Source organism: Palaemon carinicauda, chromosome 1 (genome assembly GCF_036898095.1).
Source record: "Palaemon carinicauda isolate YSFRI2023 chromosome 1, ASM3689809v2, whole genome shotgun sequence".
Taxonomy (NCBI): domain Eukaryota; kingdom Metazoa; phylum Arthropoda; class Malacostraca; order Decapoda; family Palaemonidae; genus Palaemon; species Palaemon carinicauda.
The window spans coordinates 250,182,305-250,208,234 of record NC_090725.1 but is presented as its reverse complement, the minus strand read 5'-3'; the positions used below and the strand labels follow the sequence as shown (position 1 = coordinate 250,208,234).

Genomic DNA, 25,930 nt, shown 5'->3' with positions numbered 1-25,930 from the left:
TGTTGTAAAGGTATCAGGTTTGTATAACAAGGAAAATTACAAATTACTTTTAAAATTTGTTATTATTCAGAAAAGCAATTTTTGCTAGCTTTCCATATTCAGTACAGTACCTATACTTGTATATTGTTCATTTCTATGATGATTAGATTTATTTTGTAAATTATATGTGGTTTATATTTCTTTGCTTTTCAGTTGGACATACGTTGGTTGCTGTTAATGGCCTTAAAGTGACTGGAACACAGATGGATGATGGACGCAATGCCATGAAAGTGCTAGAGGATGAAACCAATTATCCTATCAGTTTAAAATTTGCCAGACCAAAGCTCACAACAAATGAAAAAATTTTCCAGGTGGGAGAACTCTAAAGCTTTTAAGAAGATTAGATTACAATTTTCACTTGAAGGTCTTTGTTTAGTTAGCAGAATGGGCAGAGTCCCCCATGAAAGATAGAAATTAGGAAAGTTCTTTCAAAATAATTGCTTTGAATGTGAAAACAAATGGGGGGAGGGAAGTAAGTAAGTGAATGAAATACTGTAAGAACTCTGGTTACAACAGTTTCTGCTTTCAGTGTTTTGTGGACACAACACAGCTCCCATAAAGAAATTGTATTATTTTTTATTACTTTTTCATTTTGTCATTCTATATTTATGTCCTCCCGGGTTTTTTAACATCATAAAATTTCTTTTTATGTCGTAGATTATGATTTATTTTCACAAGAATACAAACCATCATCCCTTGGTAGGGTATGTCTTTAGAAAATATGGAACGGCCATTAAATTACTGGCGGGTAAGCCCTTCCCATCCACCATCAGCAAGACAGACACTTTTGACTGCAGCTGCAATCAGCACAAGTATACTCTTGCTGCCTCTCAATTTGGCTGTTATAATCTTGTTCTTTATCTTTTCAGCATACATCCTTCCATATTTACGGTGGCTAGATAACAGACACATTTCCAGATACCTTTCACATGGTAGGTGGAGTCCCTGTTACAGGATCTTTCTAAACTAGCAGGTCTTGACCAGTCTGGACTGGAACTCTTGGAGCCAACAGAAAGTGGTTCCAACAACAGAATGCTGGAAACTTCCTACGATTCTCAACTCCCTTGAGGATGAACGATGCCTTTCTCTCATCAAAATTTTCTGGATGATATAACCAAGTATCCAGTGCTCTTTTCCTTAAATAAGTCCTAGTTGGATTAAGGATGGGCTTAGGCTGCGTAATAGTTGTAACAGGACGGTGACTTTTCCTTTGTCCGTTGGGACTTTTTACAATTTGGGACAAAAGGTATGATGCGACTATTGCAGCCACCCCATAGGAGTCACCATCACTGCTAGAGCCATAACTCTCCGAGACTTCAGAGGAAGTCTGACTATTATCCACAAGTCCTAGACTATGAGTCTCAGTTACAAGATCAGGACCCTCGGATACCAGCGAAAGTGCCTCTTAAGATAGACTGGAGGTTCAAGCTAGGATATGATGAGCTTTCACCAGTTTACCATCAGGCAGTCTCTGCAGCTCATAGGTGACCTTATTCTTGTGTACCTTGGTAACACGGAATACCCCCCTCAAACCTGGGAATGAACTTGTTTGACAGAAGGTGTCCCAACTGGTGCACATTCTTAAGAACTAGAGAACCATCCTTAAATGATCTGTACCGAGGATGTCTCTCGTTTCTGCTAACAGCAACGGGATACTGTCAACATCGTGAGCACCCTTCTGTATGTTCTCAGCGGGAGTACAGCCAATCTCAGTGTGGTGGGAATAGTTGTAGCTGAGAACTGCTCGGGATAAGTACTGGTCCCATTTCCGAGATTCCCCAGAAATCACCCTGAGAAACTCGCCAATGGTACGGTTCAACCGCTCCACTGCACTATTGTTAGAGGGTTTATATGGAGTTGTTTTCACATGTACAACATTATACCGCTCCAATAACTCGGTAAATTCCTGGGAAATAAACTCAGGGCCGTTGTCAGTTAATAACCAAACTAGAACACGAGGAATTACAGGTAAAACTCGGTCTTCAAGTACCTGGCATATCGCACTGCTCTTCATATTTCTTATGGGTACTGCCGTCACCCACTTGGAATAATGGTCGACTACCATCAGACACCCAATAAAACCAGCACTGGTGTTTGGGAGACTCACAATGTCCATAGCAACCAATTTAAAAGGAGAAGAGGTCACTATCTTCAAGGTTGGCGGGACAACCACCTCCCTTGAAACTTTACGAGTGACATTCCCAACACATCCAGCACATATCCCTGATTACACTAATCAAATATTTGTGCCAAACAAATCGACGAAGCATTGCAGTCATTTTTCCTATCCCCCAGTGAGCATTCTGGTGATGTCTCTCAGCAACTAGGTTAATCAGGACATTGAAGGTGACTACCAGGACTACCGAGCCATTTGGGTTCCACTTCACTAGAAAATCCTGGTGCACTACCAGGTCAGACCAACATCTCCTATAGGGTAGATAGGAGCATGGAACCCAAAATACAGGAACCCCAGAGTAGATTATCTTAATGACAGATTGGGTCTGTTGATGACCTCCTTGGATCTTGGCCACCTGACTGTTGACTGTTGGTCTCGGTATTGCAGCGAGGAGACTAAGAGAACCTTGAGAGACAATTGAAGAACAGTCGTGTGGTGATACACTAACTGTTCTCGGGATGAATCCAGTGTCAAGTAAACTGCATCCAGTAGATTCCTACCAAGAATAAAACTAAAATTAATGTATTTGGCAGCTACCGCTGCATAGTTAAACAGCGGTAGTCTCCACCCGGAAGGACACTTCACCTCTAACTGGACGTAGCCTAGAATGCTAGTGCAGGAACTGGTCAACCTCTCTAACTGTTCTCCTGACAGCACATGGTACTCTATGCCAAGTTGATTCATTACAGACTCATTTACAAGACAATCCTTTGCCCCTGTATTCAACAAGTGCACAAAATAAGGTTTCCTGTATCATTACTAGACCTACTGCTGAGTGCTGAGACACATGCGTATAAGTGGACTGACAAGGTGCCTTTCTGGTCACGTGCTGGATTACAGGACAATCCTCTGGCACTTGCTGATTATCAGTGACCAAGCCATCAGCATCTGGCACAGGAGATTTCACCTCTGCCTTATGGCCCAGAATCACGTCAGTTGGAGAGAGGTAATTGTGGAGCTCGATCAGAGGGTTAAAATGCACTCTAGACAGACACTGAAGATGCACACACTGAGGCTCAGTCACGCATGGATCACGATAAATTACAGGACAAGTGGGATCCCAATGGATCCAGATTTCCAGGTTCAATAGTTGGGATTGTACCTGGAAAACGCATTGCCTTTAGCCTGTTCCTGCTAGTTTTGTCTAGTTTGATGCTTAATCGACCAGCGTCTTTCAGAAACGGCTGAAACTAAGGCATCCCGGAGCTTGGCTCCCTTCAGCTGTGAGTCGGGTGCAACACCCGACCCTTCCATCCAGCAGTTTCACGACTAGCTCCAAGGATTCTATGAGAGAATCTGGACCACCACGAATCTCCTTATACAAGACTAGTGCAGTAGGCAACATGGGAGTGGTGGGTTCAGTAGCAAGCAGACAGTCTGTTAATGCTGGCCAGCAGGATAACCAGTCTGCTGTGGCATTCTGATCAGCTGGACAGTAGTTAACAATGAAGTTAAATTCGGACAGGTCCTCCATTGTCCATGTTAGGTGACTGTCCACCATCTCCATGTCATGAAGATACATTAGGGGACGTTGATCAGAATAAATCACGAAGAACTGACCATAGAGGAAGGCCCTGAAGGTTTTCACTCCCCATTGCAGAGCAGCCAACTCACGCTCAATGAAGGAAAGTCATGGAGTCATACGCTGTCACACGCTGTCACCTGACGCTCCCCTGGATGCTCCAAGGGACTCCTGGCACAGACAAGCACCAGCATCCTCACCGAAGTGTCAACAAAACAACTCCAAGGGTTTAGTATCAGCGGAGTAGTCAGGGTACGACAACATAATGTCCTCCTTGATCAGTTCCTTCAAGCACACAAAGGCACAGTCCACTTCTGCAGTCCATTTCAGTTTTGTCCCTTGCGATTTACGTCCCCCAGTCTTTGCAGATAACGGTTTGGTTATCTGTGAGCATATGGGGATAAACTTCCGTTGGAAGTTTACCTGTCCCAGGAATCCCTGTAGCTCACATACAGTGGTAGCTTTAGGGAAGTCCTCCAGTTTCTGAATGTATTGTGGCAGCTTACGCATATGCATTACCTCAAGTTGAACCAAAGAACACTTCCTGAGTTTTATCTTGAGTCCGTGCTTCTGGAGAGTAGCCAAAACTCGTTCTACCAGTTTCAGGTGTTCCTCGAAAGAAGACCCAAGGATCAAGATGTCATCAATGTAGACAACCACCTTGGCTTTTAGGAACTCTTGTAGAATACTCTGTATTTCTCTGTGGAACACTGCAGGTGCATTCTTCAGTCCAAACGATAAGCGTCTGAACTGCCAGTGTCCAAAGACGGCAGAGAAAGCAGTTTATTCTTTACTGTCCTCTGCCAATGGTACCTGGTAGTATCCATGAACCAGGTCAAGGGTTGTTAAATATTTGACTCCTTGTAGCCCAAATACGAAGTCTGTCAGGTTTGGCATTGGGAACTTATCAGAGACAGTCACCTTATTCAGTCTGCGATAGTCCACACACAACCGTATACTGTTGGTTGTCCTATTTTAAGACTGGAACAATGGGTGAAGACCATGGAGAGATGCTGGGTTCAATAATACGTAGTTCATGCAACTCCTTGCACTGTTCCTCGTTGGTGTCAGTGACGGGTTTTGCAAACCGTCGAACACTGATAAATGGGTGTCTCGTCATAAAGGTGGATATGTATTGATGTACTCAAGCACTCTCCCACATCATCGTCACCAGTACTGATGACCGGATAACGTCGTCAAAGCATTTGACAGTACTGGTCCCTCTGATAAGAATCCAGTTCGTTGGAGATACAGATTTTCTATCTCTTCCAATACATTCGGTTCAGGTGTCAGGTCGCACTCCTGGGCTATCAGGAAGGATAGAGGAGCATCTACCATTGCCATGGTAAACATCTTCCCCAAGAGATCACGTTTCTTGATCTTGGCAGTTCCTTCAGATAAACCCTTGATTAAAACAGGCTTTTCCATCTCTCAGCTCTAGGACGCCAAGGATTGCTGTAGCTTTTCTTGACAGACCGAGGGTTATAATGTCACCATTATAATACATCTCCAGCCAACAGTTAGATGGTCAAGTAGTAAGTCTACAGTAACCGGAACAAGTACTGGTTCAATACTGGCAATCCTGATTGAATCGGCTGCGTGGACTTCAAGTGCATAAAGCACTTGCTGACAACAGGCTCCACGTATAGGGACATAATATTATTATTATTATTACAGTTAAGCCTCGTTATTCGCGATAGTTAGGTTTCAGACACAGGCACAAAAGGGGAATTTTTGCGAATAAAGGCTGCACTAGGGTGGGCTAGCTCGTAACCTAAAAAAGACACTGCCCCCTTAACACAAGCGGGTGCCCGAGCTGATGATTAACACAGTAAATACTGCCTTATAGTTTTAATTTGGTTTCTACAACAGTTTATAATCATATATACAGTGTGCAGAACATTTGCACACATGTACACTACGTACTGGACACAGTAAGGTTACAGTACAGTATTGTGCTAAGGTAAATTTTACCGAGTTGTTGTCATCCCCTCACTGTTCTGTATAGCAAAAGTTGTTCATATCTATTAATACTGTACTGTAACCTAATACTCACTGATACTGTAGTGTATATTACTATAATATATGTACAGTAATATTACTACAGTACAGGTTAACAATGTTTGGTGTTTTCGTTGAGACGACTAGCCTACGCTGTTAACATGACGCAACTTCTTATGTGTTATCTCTTGCGCAATATGTTACTGTATATCTATACTTTCTTAAACAAATGCAGCCTATTTTATAAACTGAAACCTTTTAATATCGCGATATAATTGTTTCTTTTAATTAAAACAAAACCATTGCATTTGATTACTTTTCAACAGTTGATCTCTCTCTCTCTCTCTCTCTCTCTCTCTCTCTCTCTCTCAATATTTAATTTCGTTATGTAAGCATTATTGCATTCTAGAAAATTACTATCATTTAAATCATTAAGTGCTTTAATAAGACGTACTTTTGTTTTGAATTTCAGGTGTGTTTTATCAATCTAAGTATTTTGGGTACCTGATCTGATCACAGCACCCAAAATACATAGATTGATAAAATACACCCGAAATTTAAAACAAAAGTTCATAAATGTTTTATTAAAGCACAATTATTTAGATATTCATAATTTTTTAGAATGGAATAATGCTTCCAAAAAGAAATCAAATATTGAGAGAGAGAGAGAGAGAGAGAGAGAGAGAGAGAGAGAGAGATATCAGCTGTTGAAAATTAATCGAATGCACTATTTTTGTTTGTATATTTAAAAGAAACTATTATTGAGATATTTAAGGTTTTAGTTTACAAAATAAGCTGCATGTCTGTAAAGAAAGTATACAGTAACATACTGCGCAAGAGACAACAAATAAGAAATTGCGTAGTGGCGTAGATTACGAGTCGTCTTGGCAAATCAATAATAGAGAGTATTGTGTATACTATTTCTTAACTTATTCAAAACATTTACTATACAGTATATAGTTAATATAGCATTACATAAGGTCCGATTTGATATAATCTATCATAATTTTCTTATAATGCATTTATAACTTATTACAGTATTAGTTCTCTCTTATTCGATATCAGGTTGCCAGAATACTTCAAATCATTCATATTTTCTCTCTCTCTCTCTCTCTCTCTCTCTCTCTCTCTCTCTCTCTCTCTGCGTAATAAATGGACTCTTTGTTTCTTTGCTAAGTCTCTATTGAGGCTTTATGGTTAAGCATCTCATAGCTAAAAACTATAAAATATCGTGCATAAACAACATGAATTAAACTCCATTTAACGTTATGAAATTCAACTCAGTACAAGTAAGTAAAATATGGGAGAAGCATTTCAAATAAAACTATTGGAATTATTATGATAATTGGAAAATGATAGATCCAGTAATAATGGTTTCTTTCAGTAAATATGAAATATCCTCGATCCAAAAATTGAGGTTGACGACGGACTAGCCAGGGTTGATCTTCTGATTTGAATATAAGCAATGCATAAGATTATAATTCGCTATGTTCAATTATAAATACAATCCTAAAATGTGAATATTACATGCATTATTCTTGGATACAGTTAAGTGAAACACTAGTTTGATCAAAATCCCGTTCACTTCAAATATAGCTGTAATATTTTGCCACATTAAATGGATATACACTATATAGAGAGAGCTAGGATCAGCTGGGTGTAGAGAAAGGAGTGGCGCGCAGCACTCCTAGTGTAAAGGAAGGGAGCGCGGGCTATTTGAAATCATCGCCCAGCTTGAATTTTATCGCAATTTTTTTGAAAATTTTTATCTAATAGGTATTGCATTATTATTGGCCATCCCAATGCTGTTGCTAACTATTAGAAATCAAATTCTTAACGTTGGGTAAACAATCATCACAATTTTTTTTTCCTTTTTTTCCCTTTTTCTTTTTTTTCTTTTTTTTTTTACTCCATGGCCGCAAAAAACCAAAACCGCAAAGCAAGAAACTGCGATTATCGAGGTGTAACTGTATTATTATTACTTGCTAAGCTACAACCTTAGTTGGAAAAGCAGGATGCTATAAGCCAGGGGCTCCAACAGGGAAAATAGCCCTGTGAGGAAATGAAACAAGGAAAAAATAAAATATTTTAAGAACAGTAACATTGGGAAGTACTGCTAACGCTCAGCTGATTTAGGGCTCCATCAACTATCACCCCATTTGCTCTTAAGAACTGGTAACCAAGCACTACGTGCTCAGCCATAGTCCCTGAAGGTACTACATGAAACACACTTGGGGTGAATGTCATTCCATGCAGTATATGGGTCAACAGTACAGTACCTAAGGCCTTAGGTCTTGTTTGCCCTAAAACCCTCAGACCAATGGTGTTGGGTACCATCTGAAGCTGGTAATCCTGCTTTACACTCGATGACAGTAGGTTGACCTCAGCTCTGGAGTCAATGAGAGCATCCAATGCTCCCAATGGAAACTCCGACATGGTCTCTGGGACAACCATGAGTGGTACAGGAGCCAACTGCACCATGTTAACCCTACGAAGGTTTTTCAATACAGCCTCAGTTCCTGCTTCCTCCCTGGAGGAGTCAGTTGGAGAAGCTTTGAACAGTGTTGAGGATAGGTTATCACTGAAAGAGTCGTTGGATGCGCAATGACATTTTCAGGTTGATGGGTAACCTTGGAAATCGAGATTTCCGAGGCTGCCACCGGAATATTATGAGTAAGCTTCCTTGCACTCACACCCTCATTCGATGTAGCCCAATCTTCTACACCAAAGGTCTGGTGTTTTAACTCCCTATAATGCTCCTCGGTTCTTGATGACTTCCTGGGCTTTGATTTCTTGCTCTTCTTCTTCTCAACAGTCCGAGAAAAAACACTGGACTTGCTCCCACTTTGGCTCTCCCTGCTGCTGGTCGAACCAGAGTAGGACGATGAGGTCGGTGTAACGTTCACGGGTACTGCCCTCCACCTAGCAGGTGGTCTCCCTCCTAGGACTGCGGGCAGTGGCTGTCTTCTGGACAGGTGGTCTTTGCATCAGGGGCGCCTGTTGCCCGCACTGTGCTACGTGATGGTTGGCCGAACCATAGCGCAGGCACAAGTTTAGGCGTCTGCGACACGTGTCCATAAGGTTCCCTGGTTTCTTGCACCAAGTACACTACCTCCTCTGGAACTGAGGAGACCTATCCAGAGTGTGAGATGGTGGTAGGTGCACTTCCACAGGTGCGGGTTTGGGGACAGGTCGAGGAGGAGTCGTGGATACACTTGGGCATGTGCAGGTGAACGGCTGGGGGCAGCCATGGCAACCCTGTCAGCATTCAAGCCGTGCCATGACTGTCCCACACAACTGATGGCCAATTCCTCTGCCTTCTGGCTTCGCTGACGGGATGCCTTGTCGAGAACACTCAACAGGTGTAGGACATCTGGCCAAATGGCCTGACAGCCAGTGGAGACATTGATGGTTGCCAGAGACTGCTCCAGCCAACTCGCAGCCTTGCTGGGAACCGTTTTGAGGAGCTTTCGCCTCGGCTCTCTCCGGTCAAAGCTATGCAGACCTGTACAAGGAGGCCAACCGTACGGCATAGATCTTCAGCAGTTCGCCCTCTTCACAGGGGGCACTGCTGAACTGGGCCTTCCTCCCTGCATCACGCCTCTCTCGAGCTTCTTGGCACCAGTCGAGGAGGCGTTCTTTCATGTTGGGGTATGAGGTCTCGGGACCCCTATTGCCGAAAACGCCTCCTTGATTTCCCTCTATAGGAACCATCCTAGCTCTGCAGTTAATCGGCCAAAGCTTCCTTGGGTATACCTACTGGTGCAGTAGGCCTCGAAATCCCTCAGGAATTGGGTAAAACTCTGGCCATTTTCTAGCTGAAAGATCCCAGCCTTGGGGCTCTTCCTGGAGTCGAGGGCCTTGAGCAGATTAGACAGACGGCGGTCTGTCTGGAGGGACTGGACATGGTTGGTGGAGACAGTGTTGTCTGAGCTGACACTGGGACAGGAGCTGGAAGTGCCACCAGAAGTCTCCAGTTACAGCCCAGCTCCAGTTACAGGAATGGCCAGGCCATTGACATTCGGCCAAGGTGGGGACGTAGAAGGAGCACTGGTGGTCACTGTGGTTGTGACCCCAGTGGCAACATGGCATATTGGTGACGGCTCGAGACGAGGCCCTCCACATCCCGACTAAGGCTCCTCTTCGTTTTTCTACCCTTGGGCCATGACTAAAGGTCGGTGTTTCCCGGGTCTGGGCACTAAGAATTATGTAGGGGATTGGGGAATGTGGCCAGATTTAGCACGCAGACTGCCTAGGTCTGAATGCCGACTATACTCCGTTCACTACTCTAAAAGATAAAACATTGGAATACCCAGAAATATGGGCAAAAAAAAGTATACAATCAAGGATGAACCTTGATTTTATACTGGTCAAGAGGACCCAGCCAGAACTTTATTTCTTTCTTGTCTTCTCTTGCCTTAACCTTGCTGAATAAACACATTGTATGACCGTTGATTTAATTCTAGAATAATCAGCAGAAATTATAGATAGCTTGAATCTCAGGTTAGATTATATAAAGGCATTAGATAACACAAAAAATATAATTGGTGGCTGAGATGGGGTAGTGGAAAGAAAAGCTGTTTACAAAAAACAAAAAATATTTATTTTGAGAAAGAGGAAAAAATTTATACATTTATGAAGTAAATCCAGGTCTTCAATATAGAATGAACAATGATCAGTAATAACTAGACTAAAAATGAAAGAAAAAAAAACTGACAAAAAATTATCTACTCACACATTGGGCACTCCCTTTCTAATAATACACTGCACTCAACACCAGGAATAATTTAAAGATGAAAACCTACAGTACAGTATATGAAAAATGTAAGCTACTGGACAGTATGGATAGTATTAAAATGCAGTTGCAACCAGTTATCCTATAATATAATAAACAATGCGGATGATTCTGAATGCTGCTTTTAACGGGACTGCAGGCCAAAGAACAACAAGCATCTTTTGACTTGAAAACCCTTAATGTTAATTTCTTCAAGAACTCTTCCAAGGAATTATTTGCAACTTCTCTGTAGGCTTCTTTATCCTGAAATTATTGTTTATTCTCTCAGTCCTTCTTTTTTGGCTGATGTTCCACCATCTTGCTTCTGTTTAATTGACGGCTCCATGGTGACATCTTCAGTTGACAAACACCTTCGTTTTCTTTCTCCACAAATTTCCACCATGGCTCAAATGAAGTCTGTCAATTAATAGTCTAATGGCAAATGACTTTTTTATGCCTTCAAGGGTCTTTTGCCATGTTTCTAGCCTACCGTACAGCACACTAGATAGAAGGCAATCGTACAAGATAACTACAGTACTAGACACACATAAGTTATTGTCTTTTGCTACACATGCCTTCAAATACTGTCTTTTTTCATTAAAAGGTTCAATCACTCTATACACAGTGTCCTGGGTCAACAAACCCTTCTGTCTTTTTTTTTTTCAGGGGACCTCGGGTAAGAAAATTGACACTATACGACCAACACCAAGAAACTTGGCTAGTGACCTAATTTTCAAGCATGACAAGCTAAATTTTACCATACATTCCAATCTGGGTGCAGGGCACCGTCACTGTAATAAAAAGAAAAATTTTGAGTGAGTGACTGAAGATAAACAAATTAAACAGTATAAAAAAACTAACTACAATCTAAACAATAAAGATTCAGAAAAGTAATACATCTAGAAATAATTTGTATTTTTCCTATGTATTTTTCCCCATCGTTCACGAGAGGTCACTCATAGAGACTCCTCTTCGGAAGCCTGCTGCTGCTGATCAGCTCGCTGAACCTCCTACCCTTTCGGGGGTTTGTCACCATGGTCTTTGACCCCACTGTTCCCGGCCTTCGCCTTGTTCTTCGGACTCGCCTGCTCTTCAACGAACCCCAGTTTGTGACGCCCCGTCGAGGTCTCGTTCGCGAGCCTCTCCCGGGGATGCTTGCCCTTCTAAAGGGCACATCCTGTCTCCAGATCATCCTTTGCTGTTCGCCGACCAGCTATGCCGACTTTCTCCAGTCTCACCGATCGCTGATCACAGTGCGCCAATAGCAATCGTCGCCTTGCTGATCATAAGTTTGCCGATTGACAGCACGCCGATTGCCAGCTCACCACCCGCCTACCCATCAGTGAACTCTGATTCATGACTCACCGTCGAGGTCTCGTTGGCGAGCCTCTCCTGAGGATGTTTGCCCTTCCAAAGGGCACATCCTGTCTTCAGGTCATCGTTCGACTGTTTGCAACCAGTTGTTCGACCTACTGCAGCTCGTCCTTCTGCTAGCTCCAGTCTCGCCAATCACCGATCATTCGCTCGCCAACCACCATTCGGCAATTGCTAGCTCATCTTTCACCGATGGTTAATTGTCAGCTTGCTGATCGCTATCATGCCGATTGCTAGCTCTTTCTCCAATCGACCTCCAGTCTGGCTGATTGCTAGCTCGCTGATTGCCGATCATTAGCTCGCCCATCGCCGATTGTCAACTGATAGCCAACCGTCAGCCTGCTGATCGCTAGCTCGCCCATCGCCGATCACTAGATCTTTGATTGCTAGCTCGTCTTTCTCCTATCATTGTCCTCCAGTCTCACCGATTGTTGATCCCCAGCTCACCGATAGCCAATCGTCAGTTTGCTGATCGCTAGCTCACCGTCGTCGATCCCCGATTGTCAGCTATTACCAGCTCACCAGCTAGTGCCCCGATTGCCGATCACCATTCACCGATTGCCGATCACCATTCACCGATCGCCGTTCACCGATCGTTAGCTCAACACTCAAATCATCGAACCTTAGTCTAACCACCCACCTGTTTGTTGATCGCTAGCACTCAGACCGTCCTCTCAGAGCTCCGAGTGCTGATCATCAATCTGTGGATCGCCGATCACCCATTAGTTGATCGTTGAACCATACTGCTGTTCCTCAGCTTATCCGATCATCCGCCAGCTTGCCTATTTTATGGCACTCAGATCGTTAGAAATCCAATCGCTAGCTGAACGGTTGCCAGCCTACCTTGCCAGCGCAATGGTTGCCTGCCTACCTTGCCAGCGCAAAGGTTGCATGCTCAATGATCGCCGATCGCAAGTCAGCGATTGCCAATTGCTGATCATCCTGTCGCATTGCCGATTGTCTGCTCGTGCTTTCGCCAATTGTCGATCTCTAGCTCATCAATCTCTGATCACCAATAGGCATCTTATTGAGCAACTTTCACCTGTGACCTCAAACTTTCCTGTCTTGTCGTTCGCCAGCCTTACAGCCCTCGTCAGACAAACTCTCTTCGTCACCTGCTTGTCAATGAACTCCGGTTCGTGACTTTCCAGCTAGGTTGCTCAGCCTTCAATCATCCGTTGGCACATGGCCATTCGCCGTTCAACAATGATTACCCGCTTTCGGACTTTTCTAGCTGTTCGCCATTCTCCTTTGGCTCTTCGATCGCAACTCACTGATTGTCGAGTCAACCCACCGATCAATGGCAGATCACTGCTCGCCGACTGACCAGGCAGTCTTCGTCTGCTCGTCAGTAACCATCTCTGGCTTACAGAGTGCCGATTAGCCGATCACCGACAGCTCGCCGTTCACCAGTAGTTTGCCGCGCAGACACAGTAGTCACCCTCTGCCCGTCGTTCCCCAGTACATTGTAAGCAAACGGCACCCTCCTTGCTGCTCACCATCACCCTGATCCACTAAGACGATCAGTAGGCGATTGGCAGTCCCCATCAGCAGCTTGTCAACAGGTGACTACTCGCGAGCACTCTCCAACTGCACAGTGGTCATGATAACCAACCCTTGATCAATATCAACGTTCTTCAGAACGACGCTTTTCTAAGGAACAGCATCAATCCCCTCAGGGCGCAAGGTAAAGTCAAGCGTTGCCTTACCCACTTTTTCATCAGTTAAGGCTCAGTTCTATCCCAGGGAAGATTCCTTATGCAGGGTGTCATGTCCTAACTCATGTCTCCCTCCACGAGTCAAGACCCAAGCATTAACGAGCTCCTATGCGAAGGGATCCTCAAAGAAGCGGGCCCTTTTATGCCGATGTCCACATCAAGTTGGAGAAGGTTGGATAAGCGGTAAGACCACAGGTCTTCATGTGCACGCTGGACCTAGAGGACGCATACTTCCAGATCCCAGACCATCCATCTTCAAGGAAATATAGGAGATTCAGTCTAGACAACAGTATTATCCTGGGCTCACAGGTTCGGCATCCGTCTCCTCCGTTATCTGGACGACTAGCTGATCCTAACAGACTCGGTGGCAACCCTTCTTCACTACCTAGACAAACATCTGAGGTTTTGTCAAGGTCTGGCGATCATGGTAAACCTCGTGAAGTCTTCCCTACTTCTCACTCAGAAGAATGTTATACAAAACCTTCCCATCAAAGACAGGATAATGAGGCTGAGAAAGGTTGCAAAACCTTTTCTCAAGACTAGAACAATTCCCTACCCAGAAGTGGCAAACACCTATCATCCCGGGCCCGTCTAGTTTCTAACGGCTGCCTCAGGATTTGACCTCTACAGTGGCGGCTTGAGTTCAATTGGAATCAGACCTTGAAATCAGGCCTTCGATTCCCTGGACATTCTGATCCCTTTGGGACCAGAGGAACAGACGGACCTCCAGGGGTGGGTTACAGACGAGAATCTGCATAGGGGTGTAGATCTTCTTGTCCTCCTCTGGAAGGACATAAAAATGGAGGGGAACCAATGTGCTGCACCACATGACCTCAGGCCTCTGGCCAGAGTCCGAAAAGTACCTCTCTTAGAGATAAAGGCTGTCTTTCTGGTCCTCCAAGAGTCCCATCAGTTCCTGGTGAGCCACTCAGTGGTGGTGATGAGCGACAATACGACAGTAGTGCCTCTCATCAACAAGAAAGGGGGAACTTGTTTGCAGCCCCTATCCCATCTAGCAGTAGAAATACTGAGATGGGCCAAAATCTGCTCGGTACCGCTATCAGCCCGATTCATTCCAGGCTAGAGGAATGTGCTCACCAACAATGTGAGGAGAGGTTCTCTGATAATGTGTACCGAATGGTCTTTGGATCACCTAGTAGCCTATAAAGTCCTGACTTTGTGGGGTTCTCCAACTGTGGATCTACTCGCAACGCCCCCGAACTTCAGGCTCCTGCTGCTCCCCAGCTCCAAACCCCAAGGCTCTCAGGCAAGCTGCATTCCAATAATGATACAGACAACGACAACATTTACGTCTTTCCCCCGTTGTCTGATAAGAAGGGTACTCAATAAGGCCGAAACATCGGTCAACCTCTCAACGACTCTCATAGCTCCACTATGGCATCATGCTCCTGACTGAGCCTCTAAGAGAACTTCCTCCACGACACGATCTACTCAGACAACCGCACGTCAACATCTACCATAAAGCTGTAGCTTCCCTACGACTGCGTGCTTAGAGACTAACCAGCACCTCATCACTCAGAGAGGATTTTTGCAACAAGAGGATGTCCAGATTTCTGCGGAAATCCTCGCCAGCAGTCTACCAAGCAAAGTAGAACGTCTTCTGTAATTGGTGTCATGGAAAGGGTATCTCTCTACTCGATGCCACTATTCCAGCATTAGCAGAATTCCTCGGGTATTTGCAGGAGGAAAAAACGCCTTTCAATTTTGGCAGTGAAAGGCTATCACTCGGCCTTGAGCCTTGCCTTCAAACTGAAAGGAAGGAACATCTCCTTATCACTAGATCTTTCCTTACTCATACGGACGTACAAACTTACTTGTCCTCAGTCGGAAGTGAGACCTTCCCCTTAGAGTATAGTTTAAATTCTCCAGTCTCTAAAGAGGCCTCCGTACAAACCACTACACCAGGCAACAGATCGCCACCTGGCTTGGAAGACAGGGTTCCTTCTTGCTTTGACCTCGGCCAGTCGGGTCATTGAACTCCGCGGTCTCTCATACAACGTTGCCCATTTAAGGGGAGAGTGAGAGGTAACGTCCCTGAGTTTGTTGCCAAGATTCAGAATTGAGGAGTGACGGATCCTAGAATTGACCCCTTCAGGATAACAAGTCACCGCTCTGTAACTGATAATCCAGATCATCTGTTACTATACCCAGTGAGGAGTTTGAGGCTCTACCTCAAGAGATCAGCAACAGCCCATCCCCGGGTGCCTTTTCTTGTCGTCAGCACCGCGGAAGAGAAGAGGAGGATCGCCAAAACACCATCTCTGCATGGATTCACAGAGTCATCAATTACGCTCTGAATCCAGATCCTTCCAACACGTCGACCTAGGGCTCACGATATCCATAGCCTTCAAAAGAGATTACTCTGTGACGCAGGTTCTACAAGTAAGGGTGTGAAAGCGCCAGACGACATTCACAGTCCATTACCTGCAAGACATGACCCACAGGAGCTCAATACGATCCCTATCGGTCCTGTGGTGGCTGCACAACAGCTGGTTGAATACCTCAAGTTCCTTATTGGACAAGTAGCAGAAGGTTGAGGGCACTGTTACCTGGTTTCAGTCTGTGTAAATGAAAAGGAGTGACTGGGTCTTTTTCCCCTGTCATGGGGAAAGCAGCAACCTGGGTTCTCTGCACAAGCTGACCTCAACAACTGCAGGTAAACCATGTTCCCTTGTGTACCTAGTACAGAAATGCCTCAAAACACTATTGTTCCGTAACTGACATACAAACCACGCTATTTAATAGAGGTTATTACTTTCGGCGTAGCTGAAATGACGAGCCATTAAATTTTTAACGAGGGTTTACTACCCCACCGCTAGTTAGGGGGGGTTAGGGGGGTAGCCTGCTACCCCCTCCCCCCCTCTCACACACACCTGTGCTTGAGTTCACTTTACTTTTGGCTCGGAGCGAGAACGGTTGTTGCCTCTCTCTCTCCTCGCCTATTTTGGACTGCCATTAATTTTTGTCTTTTTACTTACTTTTTCTTATACTTGTAATATATAACGGATTTTGAGCGAAGCGAAAAATCTATTTTTGGGTGAGATAGCCATGGCGTCCTGATGGAAGGTTCCTGTTTGGTAGCTTCCTTGGGTATAAGACTACTAAGATATTCCCAGAGAATTTAACCACAGGTTATCACAGAATTCTAACTTCTGGAGCGAGTATCTCAAAGGTTTCCCTTTAAGACATCGTAATACAACAGGGGACACGCATGTCTGAACGTGCCACATAGCTATCTTCACCCCGAACAGAGTTAATGCTTCGGTGTGTAAGGACTGAGAATAGCTGGGAGCCGTTCCACAGCTAATCTCACTCGTGGCTACTACTGATACTCGAGACGTAAACAAACGGACGCCATTGCTCTGATGACGTCACGCCCGTCTTCATCCTGAAGCCAGTTGCTGCCCATCACCATGATACAATTGTGTAGGGTGGGAACAAAACTGGACGAAGTAGTAGGGAGGGTCCATCAGGACGCCATGGCTATCTCACCCAAAAATAGATTTTTCGCTTCGCTCAAAATCCGTTTTTTGGGCTCAAGCCATGGCGTCCTGATGGAAGAGTACCAGAGAATCAATGTATCGTGGTAGATTTTCCCCCAGTGTTAAGTGCCTAGGCATTGACAAAACAGCAAAGTAATCTTAGGTAAAGAACCATAGGAACGAAGTATCCTGCCCCCCTTTGGTAGGAAGTTCCCATGGGCTATGCCGACGTCAAAGTGGTATTGAAGGGCTATTCATCCTGACAGAAGAACTTGAAGAACTTAGAGATGAAGCAGAATGTTTGATATTTGTATAGGAACATTCTGAATTAGACCAGTGGTGGTTGGGCACTGTGTATAGAGTTCATCTCTTGGTTATCAGAAGTAAGTTTTCGTGTAGGAACCTTACTGAGACAGGGTGAATATAATTTAGGATTAGACATCTTAAATTCTTCATGACCATAAGAAAGGAGGAATAAATAAAACTATGACAGTATGTATTTCATAGTAGGTAGGAGCTGAAAGAGACGCATAAGTAATAAAATAGAAATTTTATTTCACAATGCAGAAATTAAATAATTTACAGCAAAAGTAAAGTTCATTTACAGTAATAATAATGTACATAGAAATAAAGGCTTGCTCTTGAATCTGAAAAGGAATTTCAGGATTAGTAGGTACTCGTTCTCGAGGAACGCAAGTCTTTAAACAACACATCATGCTCAAGGCATGCGGCACTTGTGTGACACTATGACATTTCACCTGGGATAAGAACAGTTATAAAAGCACTAAGTGTTTTTAGACATCACTATGAATCGCTCGAGGGTCAACATAGGCACCCGAAGAGTTAGAGTCCCAAGTAACTCACTGTTCTACGCAGAGTTAGGTGCAGGTTTCATAACACTACCTGCGGCTACCACAAAATGTTTGACTTCGTGCACTTGTTTCGCGTAATGTTTAAAGAAAACTCGCGAGGACTTCCAGCCCGTAAAGTTTTTAAGGCTTTCAAAGTCCATGCTCTGAAAGAAGTTCAGAGAAGATGCCACTTTTCTAGGATCATGACCAGCGGGTGTACTGTTCGGATCCGCTCTGCGAATGAAGTAGGTGATTTTCGCTCTTAATTGTTTCAGTGACAGGTCGCTGCCCGATGTTTCTCCTTTGAAGAGTTGGCCTCCACCAAAGTTCGAAGTTCTGCGAAGATAGACCTTGAGACTCTCTACTGGACATAGAGAGACATCCTCCATCAGGGGGCATATTCTCCAAGGGCCCCATCTTTTGGTGGGTAATTCGTTTTTAGCGAGAAACGTCGGATCAGGGGAGAGGGTCACTTCTCCTGAATCGGTAAACAGGATGTGTCCCTCTTCTCTTGATAATGCCACTATTTCGCTGACTCGAGCTCCCGAAGCGAGAGCAAATAAAAATATAACTTTCTGAGTCAGATCCTTGAGGGGGCATGAATCGTTGTCCAAGTTGGAGGCGAAATGGAGTACCTTGTCTAGTGACCAGGAGATCGGTTTCGGAGGGGGTGCTGGACGTAGGCGAGCACATGCTTTTGGTAATTTGTTAAAGATGTCGTTGGACAGATCAATTTGGAAAGCATATAGAATTGGTCTAGCCAAGGCCGATTTGCAGGTTGAAATCGTATTGGCTGCTAATCCTTGTCCATGAAGGTGAATGAAGAAGGACATACAGAAATCAATGGTGATTTCTTTAGGATTTTTTGCCTTGACAAAGGAGACCCATTTCCTCCAGGATGATTCATATTGCCGTCTCGTGGATTCGGTCTTGTATTCCTCTAGGAAGTCTAGACTTTTCTTCGAGATCCCAAACCTCTTCTTTGCGGCAAGGGAGAGAAAATCATGAGATGAAGGTCCTTGATTTTCGATGATGAAGCGAAGACAGTCGACTTCTGTACTTGTTGAGAGAGAACTGGGCCCGGGAGAGGGATCAGCTTGGGCTGCAGCTCCAGGACCAGGGGGTACCAGTTGCTCCGGGGCCACTTGGGAGCCACTAGGGCCGCTGTCCCTTTGAAGGTTCTCAGTTTGGAGAGGACTTTCAACAGAAGGTTGGTGGGAGGGAACAGGTATATCTTGGACCACCTGTTCCAGTCCAGTGACATGGCGTCCACCGCTTCTGCTTTGGGGTCCTCGTACGGGGCTACGTACAGAGGAAGTTGATTGTTGTCGCTCGTTGCAAAGAGATCTATCTGAAGTTCTGGGACTTGGTGAGAGATGAAGGAGAACGATCTTGCGTCTAGAGACCATTCCGACTCTATCGGGTTTGTCCGAGATAGAGCATCCGCTGTCACATTGCGGAATCCTTGTAGGTGAACTGCAGACAGGTGCCACTTCTTCTTCTCCGCCAGACGGAAGATTGGGAGAAGCACCTGATTTATCTGGGGCGATCTTGAGCCTTGGCGATTGAGACAACGAACTACCACCGAGTTGTCTAGGGTTAGACGGATGTGGATCGAGGGCGGCGGGGATAACTTCTTCAGAGTTAGAAGGACCGCCATGGCCTCCAAGATGTTTATGTGGAACGTCTTGAATAGTGGAGACCAGGTCCCTTGAGCCTGTTTCAGGTGGGAGTGACCTCCCCAGCCTTCCAGTGAGGCATCCGTGTGGATGTTGAGTGATGGAGGAGGGTGTTGGAGAGGAATGGACCTTTTCAGGGCCTTTGCTTCCGACCACGGCTTTAGGAGGCGTCGAAGTCTGTTTGGAAGCCGTCTCTTGAGGTCTCTTCGAGCGATGGATGCCGAGCGTCTCCAGACTCCCGCGGCATCCTTTAGCTGTGCACGAAGCACTGGGTTTGTCACTGAGGCGAATTGTAGAGAGCCTAGAACTCGTTCCTGCTGTCGTCTTGAAATGCGTTTGGATTTCAGTAGTCGCTTGACAGACCCTGCTATTTCCTTCCTTTTCTTCTGGGGGATGGAAAGGCGGTGTGACTGAAGATTCCAGTGGATTCCCAACCACTGAAACTTCTGAGCTGGAGAGAGGCGAGATTTCTTCTCGTTGATCTTGAATCCCAGGTGTTCTAGGTACTGGGTAACTTCGTTGCAAGACTTTGCACACTCTTCGGGCGATGGAGCCCAGACTAGCCAATCGTCGAGGTAGGCCATCACCTGGACGTTTCTTAGGCGGAGCTGTTGTACTATGGCATCCGCCAGTTTTGTGAAGATCCGAGGGGCCACATTGAGGCCGAATGGCATGGCCCGGAAGGCGTAGCTTTTCCTTTGGAGTCGAAATCCTAGGTAGGAGGAAGCGTGATGGTTCATTGGAATGTGCCAATAGGCATCCGCCAGGTCTATAGAGACCGTGTAGGAACCTTGAGGCAGAAGGGTCCTTATTTGTTGAAGCGTCAGCATCTTGAATTTGTTGTTCTCTATGAACTTGTTGAGGGGGGATAAGTCCAGAATGACTCTGAGTTTGTCTGAGTCCTTCTTGGGAACGCAAAACAGTCTCCCTTGGAACCTGGTGGACTTTACCTTCCTTATCACCTTCTTGTTCAAGAGGTCTAGAACATATTCTTCCAGAAGGGGGGTCGATTGCTGGAAGAACTGCTGGAAGATTGGGGGTGGTTGCGTCCAACTCCAGCCTAGACCGTTCTTGATGATGCTGTGTGCCCAGGGATCGAAGGTCCAACGATCCTGGAATTGGCGGAGTCTTCCTCCCACCGGAAGCACTTCATTGCTTCTGGTGTCCCGAGGACTTGTTGCCTCGGCCGCTAGCTCCCTTTCCTCCTCTACCTCTGGAGGGACGGCGAGATGCGTCTCTGCTTGCACCCCTGAACGAGCCTCTACCTTTGGCATGAAAGGTAGTGGATGGTTGCTCAAAGGCAGGGGTGAAGACCGGTGACTGTGACAACACCGGTTGGGGGACCAATTGAAAGGTCTGTTGTGGTTGGGCAACCACTTGGGAGGTAGCGGGTCCCGGAAACTGACGTCGTTGCTGACGTTGCTGGGGTTTTGGCTTTTGAGGTTTCCTCTTAGGCTGAGGTCCATCGTCCTGAGAGGGTTTCCTTTTTCTGGACATGCCCCACTTGTGGAGAAGGTTCCTATTCTCCGTGGCGGCTCTGTCAGTTATTTCCTTGACAAGGTCAGAAGGAAACAGGTGCTTTCCCCAGATGTTGGAGGAAATCAGCCTCCGGGGTTCGTGTTTCACGGTGGCACCGGCAAACACGAATTCACGACAGGCTCTTCGAGCCTTTATGAAGTGGTACAAGTCCTTCATTACTGTCAGTAAGTGGGATTTGGATAGTACCATGTAGTGATCTGGTACTCTAGTGTCACAGGCCATCACTTCCAGTTGGACTTGATGAGAAAGAGATGCCGCAAGCCTCTCCTTCGTGTCTTGTTCCCGGCGAAGGAGGTGATCGTTGAGCTTAGGGAGGTCTTCATTAAACTGACGTCCGGCGACGTCAGGATCGAGCCTTCCCACGACGAAAGTATGCTGAACATCTTTCCAGTGTCGAGCGTCAGGGGGGGTCACGATGGAGAAGGGTCTGCACTCCTCCAGTGCAGGGCAGGGTTTCCCTTCTTCCGCCGCTTTAAGGCATGCAGCTAAGGCCTTTTCCAAGAAAGGAAGAACCGCAGTGTCAGGTGCAACGTACGTAGGATGCTTCTTGCTCAAAGCCGGAAGCTTAGAGCAGGTAAAGCCCCTACTCTTAAATGCGGAGGCTAGCATAGCCTGGGCCTTTGTGAGATCGAACACTATCTCTTCTTTAGGTTCGGTCTCTTCCTTCGAGGCAGGTTCGGAACGAAGCCGGACGTAACAGTCCGGGTAGGCCTCAAAGCTTGGGAAGAACTCCACATCTTCCAACGGGACCGTGCCGATCTTGTCACTAACGAAGATCCTGCCGGTCGCGATAACCATATGCTCTGCATACCTCCACGGGTTGGCATGAGAGCAAGCGGGGAGATCCTTGACCGAAATCTTCTTCGGTTCTCTGGATCCAATCATCGACCTGATGGACTCCTGGTTCTCCTTCAGCCTGTCGTCCATGACGGCTCTAATCAGCCGGATCAGTTCTTGGGTAGAAGAAGAAGGATCCGGAGTCGAGGAGGTAGACGGAATGGACATTTCCGTCGGTGTAGGAGTAGGAGGAGGGATGGACGAGGGAGCAGCTCCAAGCTCCGACTCGGTGTACTCCACCTTGTCTTCGTCCTCTTCGGCTCCTTGAGCCATAAGCGTCTTCTCCGTGTCTTCCGAGACGTCTGAGATCTGTTCATCATCCTCGGAATCTAAACGACACTCGTGCATGGACTGAGCCATGACCACATCAGGTTCCACCGTAATTTGGACAGTGGGGATCGCATCTTTTGGTACCACTGAGTCAGGGGAGGCCTTAGGGAACAACAGGGACCTCAGTTCTTCGGTGGCCAGGTACGGTCCAGTAGCATTTTTCTGAAAGCCACGCACCCACTTGCGCAGCTTTTCACGAGAAATGTCTCTAACCTCCGCTGAGGGAGGGTTATGGAAGGCCTCAACTAGGTGGGCCTGGCAGACCGTACAATCCAGTGGATTCCAAAACTTCAAATCCCCTTTCTTGTCTGCACAAGGGGCGTGAGTCCTGCAAGCCGTATGCCCGTAAAACTGCGGGCGTTTCACAGCGCAGAAGGCGAAGTCACACTTCATCTGCTCCTCCTGTGGAAGAAAGAGGAAATGAGTATGGGGGAGTCATAAGAATGGCTCTTAAACTAAGTTAATATTAATCATTAATTTTAACTTAAAGAAGGTGTGATGCATAGAGAATGAAAACAGTAAAGGAGAACATGCTCCATGCATCTCGCCCGGCTGGTTACCATAAGCTTGGTCCTTGGATAATCCAAATGACCGAGATCATTGGATATAGTTTCCTAGAATTCCCAGTATTTTGGAACTCCATGGAAAACCAAGGACAAGATTGGGATCGAATTCATTCGGTTCCCAGTTAAGAGCCAGAAGGCCTCATTAAAGGGTAACTGCTTCTGGCAACCAGCCGCGCTAAGATGCACATAGCATGCTGGAATTAGAAGAATGCAAAGAGACAGCATGATCACTAATAGAGCAGTACTAGGTACTGATCTTAATAGCAGAAGCAGCTTATCTGTTTGCGATATAGGGCTATCCTAGTCTTATGATAGCTACAGTAAGGGGGTGCAAGTATTCTTGACGCCTCCGGGGCACCCGGCAAGCCGCCGGCATGCCGGAGCTCGCTCCAGCATAGATTCTGGCATTAGAACAGACAATATTCAAAAGTCAGTTAAATACCAGGATGGCGGCCGCCGGCACAATGGCGGCACGCCGGCAGGAAGCGGCGGCTCCGGCAGTCGGAGGATGCCAGGTTGGTGACTGGGATAAGGATGGTAAAGGCAGTATCGGGTTGCCGGCAGTATATGCCGGCACTCCGGTGATCGACCGGCAAGCGGACGATTAGATAGGAGTAGGAGAGCCGCCGGTAGTAGCCGGCGGCAGCCGGCAGTCCCTCGGTACACGGGGGGCTGGCGGCAAGGGTAGGGAAGTCACCAAGTAGGAGGCAGGTATTGCCGACAGTAGAGGCGGCAAGAGACCGGCACCCGGATAGATAGAGAGACAGGGGGAGGGGGGAAAGGGATGCAGGAAGAACCGTCAGGGTTCCAGACATCCCTCCCCCTCCCTGAGGGGGTGTACCCATGATAGAGCCAGGCTCTAACATCCATAAGCAGGGGTCACTAGGGACCGGGAGCTAGGTAGCCCAAGGGAGGGCTAGGGAACACCCAAGAGGGGGGGGGGGGAGACTCCCATATGCAGAACTATACTAGTAACTAACCTTATAGGACACTATGAAGGTATATGTACCAGAGTGGACTGCACAAGGAAGCTCGGGTAGCCCTACTCTTCCACCCTAAGGAGGAGTTGTAGGACAGGGGACAGATGAGTATAAACTAACCTAAGCATAGGCTAGGCTATACAAGAGATAGGTGGGGAGGGAGAAGAGAGAAGTCTTCCCAGGAAGGGTTTCTGTACCAGAGCGGCCACTAAGGGAAGGGAGGACACTCCCTAACCTAAGATCAGGCTGATCGGCTAAAACGGTGCAAGAGTACAGTTTCAGCATGGAACAGAGAAACCTTCCTAACCCGACCTAGAACAGGGCTAAAAGTCCTGAACTAGGCAAGGAAGAAGACATATCGCTATCGCAGGAAAGTCATAGACTATCCTAGCCATAGAGGTAGGCTAGCCTAACCTCACTCTCAGACGCAGCCCTAAAGGGGGTTCATTCCTTTAGGGAGGACAGAGAGGCGATATATACTCTATTAGACAATTAATCCCTTTACTCAGAAAAGGGATCAAGGCTAAATAGAGGGAATGCCAAGGCAGGGGATGAAGGAAGCATATAGGGGGCCTAATATTAGGTTAGGCTAGAAAGAATCACTGACTAGCCTATCCCCTATATGGTCCCTGAAGGCGAAAACATTTGCATCACTTGTCAAAAGTATTGTAAAATAATAATGCCACTATCTTCATAACTTAGTCTAGGATCACTAATAAATCATGCATGAACACTTGTATGTAGGCTCCTGGCCTGGGGGCTATAGTAGCCGACTGGTATGAGGTCAATCGATGACCGATAAAAAGCGTCTAAACACGATATAAAAGTTCCTAGCTATGAAGACTAAATAAACTAATGTATTCGATTAGTATATAATGCCGGAAGCGTTGTTGTGGCTAACTAAATAAGACATGCATAACAACAACGACGCCATAAAATGGCGGGTCCGGTAGAGGCACAGCTCTGCCACAAAGCATCAATTATTTCGAAAGGTAATATTTACTTTACGGCCAGAGCTTAATTAAACAATACTGGAACCTTGTACTCAACTTTCCAGAAGAAGGCGAGGCTGAAGGTAACGACATAGCGAAGATGCAAAGCGATAAAGATAACACAGGGAAAATCCGTCTTAAGTAGGGCAGCTACTAAACAAAGGATGAAGACGGGCGTGACGTCATCAGAGCAATGGCGTCCGTTTGTTTACGTCTCGAGTATCAGTAGTAGCCACGAGTGAGATTAGCTGTGGAACGGCTCCCAGCTATTCTCAGTCCTTACACACCGAAGCATTAACTCTGTTCGGGGTGAAGATAGCTATGTGGCACGTTCAGACATGCGTGTCCCCTGTTGTATTACGATGTCTTAAAGGGAAACCTTTGAGATACTCGCTCCAGAAGTTAGAATTCTGTGATAACCTGTGGTTAAATTCTCTGGGAATATCTTAGTAGTCTTATACCCAAGGAAGCTACCAAACAGGAACCTTCCATCAGGACGCCATGGCTTGAGCCCAAAAATATAAACATTCATTAAGTTTATGTATATATTTGGGTATAGAAATGTAGTAAGTTTTCTTTTCAGTGTTTGTGATGTGTGTGTGATGTACAACAATGACACTTGCGTAGCAAGGCCACCACAGTTCCTCTTCGTGTGGAACGACCTCTCCCTCTCGGGTCCATAGGTCTTCCCGTCGGCATATTTACGTTAACTCTGCCACCGCAGGGGAATCGTCATTGCCTGGACCCTCTTCCTTCATGTATTATCTTCGCCTTTCCTCTTTTCCTACGGGAAACTTGGATTCTCAGCGAAGGGAATGTGGCCTTTTTTAGCTTGACTACGGTCTCTCTCTACTCGAGGTCGTTCACCTTTACTACAACTACGTACTATTACGGTAGCTCCTTTCCCGTTGCGAGTTAGGTTGCTATTCCGTTTGTTTCAATTATATTTAGTGAAATCTAATTGTATTTTAACTTTTCAGCTTTTTCCGTGGGGAACACTTCCCTTTGAGGGTTCAGTGGTTCTCACTATTATATTCTTAGATGATTAG

General features: G+C 45.9%; 1 protein-coding gene across 2 annotated transcripts in view; it reads left to right on the top strand.

Moving 5' to 3' along the window:
* Window positions 1-25,930, top strand: part of Trs23 (trafficking protein particle complex subunit 4-like protein Trs23) — a 174,740-nt gene that overhangs the window by 27,597 nt on the left and 121,213 nt on the right. For both annotated transcript variants that reach the window (XM_068388980.1, XM_068388975.1), the window contains exon 3: window positions 193-350. In XM_068388980.1, coding sequence (XP_068245081.1) covers window positions 193-350 — 158 coding nt within the window. The remainder of the gene's footprint in view (window positions 1-192; window positions 351-25,930) is intronic.